We start from the raw sequence: 14,163 nt of genomic DNA on the forward strand, positions 1-14,163 counted from the left end.
TGAGAATACAGTGATCACCCACTGTTTTTATCATCCTAAATTTTTTTTTCTTCTTCTTTCAATACAGGACTCCTCCCACTTCCTTTTTTCTACTGAAGCAAAAGCTAGAGCTTGGGGTGGAGTGGGGGTGGACAAGAGGAAGAGAGTGAGAGTAAGACTAGGTAAAAGAGGATGAAAAGGGGGGGTGAGGAATAGGGGGCAAAAGGGAAGAGAAGGAGAAGCAAATGAGGAGAAGGAAGGCGTAAAGAAGGACTGAACAAGATTTTCCGGAGTTTGATTTTGATTTGATTTTCCGGAGTTCCTCAAGTTGGCTCTTGCACTGGACAACTCACTTCTCTATGTCAATAATTTCCCTCTTAAAAAGAAAAATTTTGGATGGTTTCACTTATAGCAGGAATATAGGGGAACCAAATAAGACATCAGTGTAAAAAAAATAATAATATAAAACACAACAAAACAAAAACAGAAAATTATAAACCAGAGACATCCTGCAGGGGAGGAGGAAGAAGAGGGATCAGAGGGAGGGAGGGAGGAGCACAGGGGGCTGAGGTGATGGTGCACAGGTGCATTAGGGAAGGAAACTCTATGGGGACTACACCTGAGGGCATGGAGGGAAGCAAATATTGTTTAAAAATGAACAATGATGGGCCTCCCCTGGTGGTGCAGCGGTTGAGCACTGGGTTGCGAGGCTGCTCACAGTCTCTGCAGTGCCAGTTCGATACCCAGCCACTGGCGAGGGTCCCACAAAAGAAAAAACAAAAATGAACAACGATATAAAAAATAAAAATAATAATCATTTTCCTTCTAAGCTAGTTGAGTGAGATTTCTGTCACTTACAAACAAAAAGGTCCTAACCCACACAGGGTTAAAGCAGGAAGGAAGGAGTCAGTAAACCAGCCTGGTGATTGGTAGAAAGCAGTGACACTCACCAAGACAGCACAGAGTGGAAAGATCCAGTTATAGTGGCAGCAGAGAAAGTGATGAGTTTGGGTGTAACTTTGAGATGTCTGTGTGATATCAAGTGAACTGTTCCCAGAGAAACCTCCATGGAAGAGAACTCAAGGAACTAACTTAAGTGGTGGGACTAAACTTGTCCCTTAACTGTAATTTCTAAATTTTCTTTAAAGAGATAAATTATTTTTATAATGATGATGACAGAAGAAATAAGCCAAACATGGCACGCCTGCACCATGCAAAGTACCACACACACCAGCAAGAGGCAAAAGATGGTGTGTCTCAGAGCCACAGGGAAGACATAGATTCTCCAGTCTCCCTGGCAAAGAGTTCCCTGTGTTCCTGGAGGGGAAGTATGTGAAAAGTGAAAAGAGTAAGTGATTAATAACAATGGGAGAGGTGCAAAATGACATTTCAAACTTTCTATCTGTTGCCCCTCGATCTTATTTGTTGAAGTCTCCCATCAGCATGGCTAGCAGAAGGCTCCGTTTTGCCTCTCTCACTGAAATAGAATTTAAAGATTATTCCAAAAGTCAGTGATTTTCATTTCATATCTGATCTGCTCCTTCCCACTTGATAGTTTCCTAAACACTCCCTTCCCGTTTCCTTAAAAGGTTCTGAAATTTTTGTCTTATATGATAGGAGCAGGGAATAATAAAAAAAATGACTTAAAAAACTTCTGAAATATCCTGGAAGATATCTGAGGGGAGAGGTAATTCACAAGCTCCTTTAATAATGGATTTCAGAGTCAAATTTCACCATAGCTAATCTAAATCCTCTCTCCCATTCATTCCCATCTTTTTTCTTAGTCTTCAATGGATCTAAAGAACAGCTGGTAACTCCCTGATGATACTTTAAGAAGGAGCTAAGTCTACACTAGTATTTAATCTTAATTGATTTTATACTTAGTTCCAACTCGTTGCTTACCTGAAACGGGATTTCAATGAAAAGCAATGAAAATTTTGAAGGGAAAAAGTAATTCAAGCAAGGGAAAAAAGTAAATCAAGTAAGTGGATACTTGATATAGCACTTAATGGCACAGCATCAGCAAGGTTGATTATGTCCTAATTCTGGACTGTGCCCTAACTGTTATAAGACAGCTGTTTTCCTTGTCCATTTTACAATTTTAAGTTTTTAAATGCTCTTTGTTATAAAAATTGAGAGCAAAACAAATGTCCCTTTAATTCCGTTAAAAACTTGTGAGATCAGGAAGGAATGTTGAAAGGGCAGAGGGAAAGTGGTTGTTTACTAAAAAATTATATATGTGTGTGTATGTGTGTGTGTTTATACACAAACATATACAGAATTTCTCTCCTCCAGAACACAGTGAGCAGGGCTGAGAGATTCTGGCAGCCCTGTGGAAATTGCATAAATGTGCAGAGATGAGAAGCCCCACCCCTGTGCCCTCATCCCTGCTTCTCCTTGTTCTGCTAGGAGACAGTTCAATTTCATTCTTTTCTGAGGCTCTCCCTCTCCGGTCTTCCATCTCCAGAGCAGCAGCCCTGCATCACATTGAGTTTAAAATAAAGAAATGCTTTTCCTAAAGAATTCGCACACAAATAATCTCATTACCCCAGCGCTGAGGTTTATACAGCAGACGTCTCCTGCCAGGAAAAAAAAAAAAAAGCACTCTACGCTCACTCACATGGAACAGCTGCGAGGAGAGAAATGGTATTTAATTCATTGTGAAATATTCAACAATGGCTACACTGCACTTTTAAAAGCCTTTTGATAGTAAAACCCACAGAGAACAGCCCATCCTGTGTGCTGAAAAGCAGCTTCCCCACAATTAGTGTCTCTATTCAGAGGTCTGCGAAGTCTGTGTAAACTTCAGCACGTGCTATGTACACTGTGGAGAGCTTCAAGGGTATAACCTTTCAGAGACTTCTTAGGGTTTCACTTTGCTCAGCGCCTCTGTCTGCTTTTACAGAGTTAGTCAGTTGGAGGAGGAGAAGAGGGCAAAAGGAGGGCAATACTTACACGACAGCCCCTAGGTGCATGCCCAACAAAGGGAAAACCATTCTCCCAAGCAACCTTGCTAATCACTGTGCTTCCTTTTGCTCTTAAGAACCAATGCTGGACCAAAACAAACCAGCGAGAAAGTCCAAAAGATATCAGGTCACAGAAGCTTATTTTCCCTAAGATAGTCACAGGTTTCTGGTTTGTGGGGAGGCTGATAAAGCTTCTGTTCACTTATTCTAGAAGATGGACATTAGCCACTAGGCAACAGTGAAGACTTACAAAGCTTGTATGATGATTAGAACATGGCTTGTGGCATAAGATCCCCATTCAGTGGGCTCTCTTGCCACTTCTCAGATATTACACTTTTTTGGGAAAGTAACTTTACCTCTCTGAACCACATTCATCTCATCTGCAAAATGGGCATATTATCACTCTCAATGAATATTGTGAGAGAACACAGCAGTGTGACCCTTAGCATACCTAGAAAGTATTTAATGAGCAACTCTACTCTCCAGTTGTTCAAGAAGGGCAGAACAGTTCCTGGACTTTCTACACTAAGATTATTTAAATTTGAAGAGTGGGGTACAAGCTATTTTATTCCATATACTTTACTTTTTTATAGATCAGTAGAGAGGAAACACAGAAATAGAGATGAAACTCAGATACTAAACTGGAAATTTGGTTTTGTTGTTCAAGACCTTAAAATCAGATTTTTCAAGATACAAGATAGTGATAAAATGTCTGAATATTTGGGGTGTGTTAACCAGCAGGTCAACCTGCAGGCATGGTAACCTGTTCAGTTAAGATGTCCACTGGTATTGACCAAAGGTGATGTAAGACATCTCCAGGCAGTTCAGAGTTGCAGAGCAATCTTTCTCGCCAGATTGGAGAGTTCTGAAGCTTCTCTCCATTTGTCTAAGTTGGTTGGTGGCCATAGCTATAACAGCCAATGGTTCCAAGAGAAACCAAATCAGAAATGAGGGTGAAGACACCAAGGGATGGTCCAGAATGGGATGCAATTGTCTGGGAGAGTATCTGGAGTATCTGAGCTTTATGTGTCCTAATGGTTCCTATGGACATAGTTGGAGGGGGTGTTAGCTCTGGATCCTGCTCCCCTTCAGAGGCACTCTGCACCATTCACTTCCGCTACCACCTCTATCACCCCCTAGAGATAAGGATGCTGGGGAAAACTCGGTCATTCACTGGGAAGTCTGTGACAAGCACACCCTGGCCTGACTCTCCTATGGTGTTCTGCTCCATCTCCAGCTCCACCTCACAGAGGAAAGCCCACAGGTCCATTTGGAGAGATCATTCTAAGGAGCGTGAATTAAAAGATGTTGCAAAAGAAAAAGGAGGGGCGACGGCTAGTCTACAGGGAAGACATCCGAGCCAAGTGTCTCTAAGACAATGGGATGGAAACAGCTTCCAGATTTAAATACATTCTCTTGGATCCCACTAGAGTGGTAAGAAGGGATGGACAGGAAGCTCATACCAGTGAATTCAAACTAGTTCAATGAAATAGGCTTGGTGTAGTCTGGAATATGTTAAATGCTCCAGGGAGGACAGATGTGCCTTTTCCCTAGGGCAGTAGCTCTTAACCACTTGGGGTTCTTGGGCCACTCTGAGAATCAGAGGGAAGCTATAGGCTTTTAGAAAAATCCTTGAACACAGTCATTCCTGAGAGATCACACAGTCCTGACACTCATCCAGGACAAGCACCCCTGCTCTGTGAGAATCTGTAGGTCTAAGACTTGGCAGAAAGTAGTCATGGCTGATTAAAACAATGGACGAAGCAGATAAGAAATCAAGTGGCAACTGCAAGAGCAGCTAGAACCCTGGTTCAGAGAATATTTAAATCACTGCTATTTGTTTCTCAAGTGCCACTTCAGCAAGTCTGGGGAGGTATGGAAAAGACCAGCAAAACAACTTAAGGAATTGGTGGCTTTGTTTTGTGGTTTTTCAAAGCTACCTGCAAAGATGGGCAGAGGGTCCAAAAGTGTATTTTCCTTAAATAGCAAGAAAAGCCAAGGAGTGAAACATCTCTTTGAAGGTCTTGAGCCAATCTAACAGGGATGCTCAGGAATGGGAGAAGAAAATCATACCCCACAATTTAAAAATCAGTGATGATGGGGGAGGCAATGGTCAACTGACTAGACCATGATTTGGGGGCAGGGTCTGAACAGAAAGCTGACGGACCACTCATGCCGGCTGCCTTGGAGAGAGCCAAAGGTTGCCCTATACATCAGTGGAAGGATAATTTCCCTCAGAGTGCAATTAGGTCTCATGTTTGACCTGTGACTTCTGGCCCATGAGATATTTATGCTCTCCAGACAGGCAGCAAGGGGGCAAATGAGTGAAGAGGAAAGCTGAATGCATTTAATAAGGCGGGAGCGAGGGATGGAGAGAGAGAGAGAGAAAAAGAGAAAGAGAGAGAGAGAGAGAGAGAGAGAGAGAGAGAGAGAGAGAGAGAGAGAGAGAGAGAGAAGGGGAGGAAGCGTTCCAACCAATGTGAAGTAATTTATGGAATCATAAATTGAAAGCTATGCTTTGGTGCTCACCATTTCCACACTCACTATGGATTTTTGGGCCTCACCACTGAGGCACGCGCTATTATATTTCAAATGGGGAAACTGAGGCTCAGACGGGGTCACTGATGTGGCCATGGGTGCAGAGCTGGTATGTGGCAGGGTTAAAACTTTGGCCAAAATCAGTCCCACTAAACTCTCTGCCCATTTCTGAACAGATATAATCCACCAGTGAGCTCTGGGGAGAGCCTGACCTAGAGTGCTCTCTCCAAACGATCTATAATTCCCTCTAACCTCCTGCAAAACTGCACCTAAGTCCAGAATCTGTTCTGTTCCAACTGTCTCTTTCCAGAACCCAATGGGGCAGATGTACTAGCACTGACTGAATGGAAGGCATTCAGGCCCAAGGAGTTGACGCTCTCTCCTCTTCTTAGGGCGGGCTCTGGATTTGAAAACTCTGGCCCAGGGCCGCCCAGTCTCCGGGCTAGCTCTGCCTGAGCCAGCGTGGCTGGCAGCGCCAGGGTTAACCCACCAGCCCTGCGGAGCAAAGATTTCTGTTTTATTTCAGGAGGGGAAGTGTGTGCCTGCCTGATTAGCCTGATGGTTTCCTCTTTTCCCATAACCTCCAGACCCCCATGGCCCAAGTGTTTACTCTCTGAAATAAAAAATCTGCTGGTGTTTTTCTTTTTGTGTGCTCGTGTATTTTGGGAGGATTGCAGAGGAGGAAGGCGGGGTGAGGGTTAGGGACCGGGAGGCCGGGGGAGGGAGCATGACGCCTCCTCCCTCGTCTTCCCCCACCGCGCCTCGTCCAGCTGCAGGCTCCGGGCTGAGACCCCTGGCTGCAGTGCCAGAAAGAAACTTATTAATGAGGGAGTTAGGTCTCCTGCTTCAGCAGCTATAAACACAGCGAACATCTGGAGAGAGACGCAGAGTCTCTCCGCGGCCAGACACGGAGAAAAACAGGCTGTCTCTGCGCATCCACCACCCACCCCTGCACACTCATAGAGCCCTCTCCTCCCTGCCCGGCTCCTGCCCCCTCATCATCCACCCACCCGAGATTTCCATTCACAGAGCCGGGCGGCTGCGAGCCGGGCAGCCCGGCCGAGCCAAGCGCGGGGGCGGACGCCAGCCGCGCCTCCACCGGCCCCAGCCCCCGCCCGGGAGTTCCAGAAGAGGGGTCAAACTGCTTGAATCAAATAAGAACTCGGTGCCCCAGGGACCTTTTCCCAACTCGGACCAAATATTTGTGGTTTGAAAAAGTTAAGAGAACTTTTTTTTTCTCCCCAGCCTGCAGGGATTTCCAGTGCGATGCTGTCACTTCCTGGGATGTTTGAGAAGCGATGGATGGGAGCTCAGCCCACAGAAGTGGGAGTTCTAAGCTGAACCGGGCCAACCGTGGCTACCTAACTTCCCAAGGACTTGCAGAGTGATTTGCATTTGTAAACGCTCTTCCTCTGCTCACTACCCAGAGCCGCCAAAACCTCTGTTGAGTCCCAGGGCTCTGGTCTTTAAGCCAGCTGTGTTGCGCTCTGGTCCTCATCAGACACCTCTCCATTCCCTGATAAAAGGAGGCACAGTTGACAGGTGTCAGAAAATTGGCCTTGGACCAGAGAGGAATGGTGCAGAGCAGAGTGTGGAGGGTGCCCAGTGGGCTATGGTGGACTGTGGGTGCCTTGGTGGTGTATATGGTGTGGTAACAAATATCTGAAGACGTGTAATCCTGTATCTCTGAATCGCATACAGCATTGAAAATCAATGTTACCCCAATAGAAATAAATGTTAAAATTAAAGAGAGAAAATTAGCCTTGGGCAAGATGAGAGTGGGTAAGAAGCATTAGATAAGGGCAGGACTCCTAGCGTCTTCGCCTCACTTAAATGCACACTTAAATGGTGCCAGAAGGAAAAAGAAGGCAGCATTTATTGATCACCTGCTACATACCATGACCTAGTAAGTGTACAAGAAGTCTTTAAAGTAAGTGTAAGTATCTCATTTGTTAAATGTGAAGGAACAAGAGTCCGGGTCTGTTTTTGTTCTTTCCTCCACACCATACTAACCTTTCTGCTTGGACTCAAGGCCTTTCAGCTTATACTCAGAATCTTAAACCCAAAGTTCTCTTAATGCAAATATGAAATAGCACAGGCTGGAAAACTACGCAGGGAGCTGGGGCTGGGAGGAGGAGACCTTGTCATGTTGGGAAACAGGAGCAAATTCGGTCCATAGGCAGAAAACAGTCTTCACTTATGGAGAACAGGGTCAGGAACTGCCCTAGGGAGATGACAACAGAAATCTCATGATCGGAAGGACAGAAGGAGGGCCAACACATAGGATAGATTTTTGCATGTGGATTCTCTTCCTAATGTACTACTGCTATGGTGAGAGAGATCTGTTTCTCCTTCCTCCAGCCTTTCCTCGTTGCAACCTCTGGGCCTCTCAAACATGGAAAGTGGATGGGAAGAGGATATTCCTGCAGCCAGCTTCCCTGGGCTGCGCTGTCCCCTGGAACTAGCTGGTCAGGGCAGCTGGATCCGACCACAGCCTCCTGTGAAAAGCTAACCCCCTTCCTGCAGCTTCCTTCTTCCCAAGTGCCATAACTATCAAGTTAGAATCTGAGAGAGTCAAAATTGTCCCTGAGAGGAATAGTTCACATTCCAAGATTCCAGAAACATACAATACACGGATCAGAACCATTTTGAAGAACAAAGGCCCTGAAACAGGTCCTCTAGAAAAGGCGAACATGCCAGAACCAGGAGGGAACAGATAGTGCAGCAAAGTTTAAAATCTCATTTTTTTAAAACCACAGGACTATCTGAGATGGTCAGTTGAAAGAACAAACCTGCTAGGAGAATAAACATTTCAGAGCAAGGTGAATCTCCATTTAACAAGTCTCTCTGGCATCCCCTCAGTGTTCTCAACACTTAAAAGCCAAACTGGAGGCATCTGTTTTTCCTGCTGAAATGTCCCACCTGGTTGTCGATAACCCTTTCCAAACATTGGTGCGGGTTTGATCTCTCCCAGCCGCCTGGACGTCTGAGAAGGCCCCAGAGAGACCGTGAACTCAGACTCTCAGTATAGCTCCCCCTTGAACTTCCAAAGTTTATTTGGGAAAGACATTCTTTCATTCTATCATTTTACTAGTAAATTTATTTTAGAAAATTTTAATAGTGAGATCTGAAGTCGCGCACTTACATTGCCAACACCTATCTCATAAATGTCATATTTCATAAAGCAACCATTTTTTTCTATCATGGAAATGTACTCCCACGTACACGCTTAAGCAAAAGTTTCTTAGCGGTAAGGACTGAGGCTACCCCTTGTCTCCAGAGCTACTCACTTTCCAGATACTGGCCACCAAAAGTGTTCATTCATCAGTGGGTCACTGATGCCCGGACTCTCGGGCATTTCAGGACAATGAGCTATAATGACAAAGAGTCAATCATGTTTGCAAAGTGACAGTGGAGTTTCAAGCTTTATACACATTAACTTAGTATTTCTCATAGTATGGCCTCTGGACCCCCGGCAGCCATACCTCCTCTGAATTTGTGAGAAATGCCAATTCTTGAGTCTCACACTAGACCCACTGAGATAGAAACCTTAGATGAGAATCCCACAACAAGCCCGCCAGGTAATTCTGACACTTTGAGAAACCTGGGTAGGAAGACTAAGTTGCTCAAGTTCACACAGCTAGGAAGAGAAGGTGTTCAAACCCAAGCAATCTGGCTCCAGAGTCTAAATGTTTTTCTATCCCAGTGTAGGTACTTCCTCTTTCATGAAGAGTAAAGTGAAGGGTTAAGCTGTGAAAGTGGGTACATGAGGGTTTTATTATGTTCAATGACCAAAAAAAGTACCAAACAGCATTGTACAGGAAGAAAAAAGTATTGTCTTGCTTCAAAGCACAAGTTCATTCCCATGAGGGCAAGTTGGGTTTACCATGTTCTGTAGACACAGACAGCTTTCCAGCTCTAAGCACTATTTTGCAAAAGTATACTTTGATCACAACATCCAATCCATCAACTCGATTCAAGACGAATCCATTTCAGAAATGAGAAATGCGGAGGCATACCACTCTGGAAACATGCCATAGAAGCATTGTATTTTCTGACACACATGGTTGTCATTCATGATCATTGTGATTATGAGGCTAAAATCAAATATGGACAGCTGTCAGTTGATGGGATGGACTGTGACTTGTAATCTGGGTGCTCAGCTGGGTCTTGGATGTCAGTTTTCTAGTTCCAGTGGAAAAAAGGCACTGCATGACTTCCAGTAGGCCTACCCACCACTCTGAGGCTCACTGCCTGTATCTACCAATGCCACCTAGTCCCTGCCTTCTCTATGGGGTTGTGGAGAGGAACTAGTCATAATAGTTAATGGCAGTGAAATGGCCATGAGATCTTAGAGACAGGAGCAAGGGACTGACATAAAAATAAGCTTCTTGCAATGATGACTGAAAGAAAGAGCTGAGGTTGGGGAACAGACTAGAGGAGGGGAAGAGAGAGAAGGCAGGGTCATGGGCTCCACTCCAGTCAGACTATAAACAGTAACAGACATTTCAGCCCTGTCTTGTTTAAGGGGCTCCATTGATTCACAAGGCTCCCCGACAGAGGGATGACGAGAAGCTGAGACAGAAAGGGCCCATTCATTCATGCAGAACACCAGCTCTCCGTCCCCATTGGCTCTCGCTAATGGCTCCAGGCTGATAGGGAGGAGGGGGAAGAGGCGGACAGGAGGAGGAGGTAGAAATGAAAGAAAATGATGACTACAAGATTGTCATGAAGAAATGTACAGCTGCACAGGCAATTGCATGCAAATGTGGCTTCCCTTTTTAGCTGTGTAGTTAATGTCCTCAGATTCATCTATTTTTCTCTTTCATGCCATGTCCCCCTCCCCTTCTTGCCTTGTCTTTTTCTGGGTCCCCTTCTTTTCTCCTTCCCATTCATCTTTCATTTGCTCTTCCCATTATTCACCACCTCTCTACTAATACTCCCTTTTGTTTGCTATTTCCACACTTTTTTTTTCTTCTTCAGCATCCCTATAACCACCCTTCCCAACCCACTGATTCTCTTCTTGTCTCAATTCCTGAGTATTCTGACCCACTCACCTGGTAAGGCTCATCAGCTCTATTCTTGCTCTTGTTCCCTCCCTCTCTCCTCTCCTCCTCCTCGTCCTCAGCCTCTGTCCCTGGGTGAATAGGGACAACATTCAGAAGGGGCCTGATCCTTTCTCGATGGCCCCTCCTGTCGGGTATTCCAGTCACTGACAGATGTGCAGTCCTTGGAAAAGAAGTTCATTCATCCCTTCTGAGAGCACAAACGTGAGCCGGGAGTGGGGGTGGGGGATGGCCATGAAACGGAGGACGGGAAGGAAACTGAAGTTATAAATAGGATAAAAGAAGATGAAAAAAAAAAGTAGAGTATTTTTTTCTCTTTTTCTTTTGCTCAACACATCTCCTAAGAAATGTGCTGCAGCTGGGGAAATCATTGGTTGGTCCATGTCTTCATCTCCCTTCCCTATAACCCCAAGATCTCCTTCCAAAAGACACCCATCACTGAGGAAGGCTGGACCACAGCCCAGAAATAATTGTTGCAACTGCTTCGTCTGGACCTCAGAAGGCGAAGGAGGGGCTGGAAAAGCTCAGGGCTCTTGCCAGATATTTCTATCAGAGGAAGCCTAGGACAGAGGAACTACAGACATCACCTGCCATCAAGACACAACTCCCTCCTGGAGCTTTCTAGCATTTCTGGGATGCAGTTGATAACACCCCAGGTCATTTTCGGACTCGTTATTATATGCCCTCATCTTCCCACTCTACCCAAAAGTCATTAGTCTGGGTGACCCCAGCTTCCTTCTTCTTGAGCAATAAAGTAGACTGTGGGAAGAAAACTATATTTATTATACTGCTATAAGTTCTTGCCTTTTAAAGCAGTTTCATCCCAAGAAGTTTTTTACACGCGTCACAGACACTGTCTCACTGGCCCTGAAATAAAATCTCTTTTACCTCTGAGAACCTTAACGAAGAACAGAATGAAACATCATCTTCACTTGGGGGTTTATCTGTTTCTCAACTGAGAAACCGTTATGTGTTTCTCAACTGAGGCTACAAAGAAGACAAATTCAGGTCTTGGGACTATGGATAGGTGTAAAGATGACCTCAGATTTTAATAAAACCTAACTTGTAGCAAGCAGAAGCACCATGCTGAGCTGAAAGCGTTAAGCAAGGTGGTTTTAACTTCTGATATACTGGGAGATATAAAACTTAAGCTATTTGCCTTAATAGGATTCAAGAGTTGTACAAATATAGACACAACCAATTTGACCTTTTGCTTATGCAAATAAAATATATTTTGTCTAGTGTCTGAAAGGATCACTCTTTTATCTCTTAAAATGTTAAGTCCTTCGATCTAAACTGTGAACAGGTGCAAAATCCTCCTGTCTCCTGTTGAAATGGGTAGATAGCTGAGATATGTGTATTTATGCTTGGAGGAACTAAGAGGAACTAAGATAACAAGAAGAAAGTGACATTATAAATGTTAAATTTATAAATTATCAAATTCAGGGCAGTGTGCAAAAACACTCAGAGATTAATGACTATTAAATCAAGAGACTGTGAGACACAGGAATTGATTCATCCTGCCCTGATGAAGAACTGGGTAACTCTGTGATTTCCCAATCCCCCCAATCTCCCCAACTACCAACTACCCAACTACCCCAATCCCCCCAACTACCACAGAATCTTGCTTTGTGTCTATTTCCACTGAGAAGTAAAGACTGGACAGTAAAGCAAGCCATTCTATTTCTTCACTATTGTAAAAGTAGTTTACTATATCGTTTTGTGGGAATAAAGAGACACTAAACAAAAAAGTTATTCTTAAATTAGTTTTCAGTGGCTTTTCCCTCTAGGTAATTCCTCAGAATTACGTATTTTTAACACGTAAGAGTAATGATGTTTCTTATGACAAGAATTCATCCTGGCTGAACGCCTAGCTTGTAGCTGACTTTTGATATTCAGGTGTATTTTCACAACCGGGTTTCGTGAAAAATTGAACTTGATGTCTAAATCAATCATTTTGGAATTCCCCATTTAAGTTTTACGTTTTGGATTAAAAAATAAACAAAAATAGAAACTAGCAGAGAAGCAAAGACTAACGGAATGTGTGAGACACACAGTGTGTGCAAAACAGCTTAGGAGGAAGGCCTTTCAATGGCTCAGGCCCTGGGAGAGGCTCCACTGGGGATCTCTGGAGGCATGTGGCTCCTGCTCGCCAGAGGGCAGCAGTGTGGCCGGCGGGTCAGGGAGGGGAGGGGTGTGAGAGGAGAGGAGCTTCCGTGAAGAGCAGTTGGAGAGACAAAAAAGAAACAAAAAAAAGAAGCCAGATGCAGCTGGGCATGCACAGAGGTGGAAAAGATTGCAAAGAGACCAGGACAGACATTATGTTCTGTAAGAAAGCTCGCTCATACACCCTCTTTTATCCAGTTCATACATTATGACCTCAAAACAAGACTGTCAACAGCCCAATTGAAATGGATAAATCTCAGGAAACGCAGAGTAGACACAACTATTTACCAAATGAAGATCGAAAACAACCACTCCTGGGCTCATTCCTAGAGTGTAGTCTTCCTGTTATTGGAGAGTAAAGTAACTCAAAATTGTTGAGAAAACTGGGACTTTCCATTCGAGAACAATAGCATCCCGTAACCAAATAAAACAAAGGAGCTGTCATTTCAGAGACTGCAGCCATCATCAAATTTCCACATCCTTCCACTTTATCCTCATTCTCAGTCTTTGATTTTGTTCCTACCTGAGCCACAGTGTTCAAGACCAGTAGGGACTTCCTGTGTGGCTATCTCATCCCAGAAGGGGTAGCAAGATCGTTGCTGGTGATAATTGGACTGGAAGCCATAGGCCATTCGAGGATCTTCATAAGGTCCTTGTCTCTGTGGCCAGGGAAAAAAAACGGAAATAGATTAAGAGGAAAATTCGATAGTTTAGCCCTAATGGAACAATAACTATATCATCCAGCCACATGTAAGTCAGACTCATCTCTAGATGATAGAATGGAACCAACTATCAATCACCCTACCCCTACCAGGAAAAAACAAAACACTGGGATGGAGAAGAAGTCGTGACTTGGTCTGTGAATACATTTACTTTCATCCATTTCTTCAAGCACCCACAGTTAACAGCAAGGCAGCTCTAGGTCATCTTAAATTTATACAATCCTTTTTTTGTTTTTTTTATGTTATCTTACTCTGTAAAAATATCATGCAGTGATAGTCTTACAAGACGTAGCTTAGTATCATAGAACCAGTAAGTGACAAAAGCTAATGAGGAAACAAAAAATGGACCTACATAAGAAAAGTCGCTCATTTTTTTAGTTGTTCAGTATGTATAGGTTTTATGGACACTGATTGCTAGATGAGATTTTCAGTTTCTCCAACACTTGGGGACTTGTGCTACTCTGATCAGTTTTATGAAATACACCATCTGCTCAGTATGCTCTTAAGAAGACAAATGTCAAGTATGGCAGGCCCTGTTTTGCAGTGCTTAAAACCCTGTCCTTTGAAGTCAAATATACTTGGACTCAAATGGTGGCTCTACCATTTATTTATATTTCTTAATCTAAACTTAAGTTTACTTGGTTATAAAATGGACACAATAATCCCTACCTCAAAACATAGGGGCATTCAGTGAAATAACATGTCTAAGAAAATTCTATATAAAAT

At 43.8% G+C, this 14,163-nt stretch overlaps 1 protein-coding gene across 1 annotated transcript in view; it reads right to left on the minus strand.

The window, feature by feature from the left end:
* The window catches only part of ETS1 (ETS proto-oncogene 1, transcription factor), a gene marked incomplete at both ends in the record, with an annotated part of 105,485 nt that overhangs the window by 79,087 nt on the left and 12,235 nt on the right, over positions 1-14,163 (minus strand). Inside the window, one exon of the mRNA XM_084249563.1 lies at positions 13,239-13,374. Within this exon, the coding sequence (XP_084105689.1) occupies positions 13,239-13,374 (136 nt within the window). The remainder of the gene's footprint in view (positions 1-13,238; positions 13,375-14,163) is intronic.

Source organism: Talpa europaea, assembly GCF_964194135.1.
Source record: "Talpa europaea genome assembly, chromosome: 12".
Classification (NCBI taxonomy): Eukaryota; Metazoa; Chordata; class Mammalia; order Eulipotyphla; family Talpidae; genus Talpa; species Talpa europaea.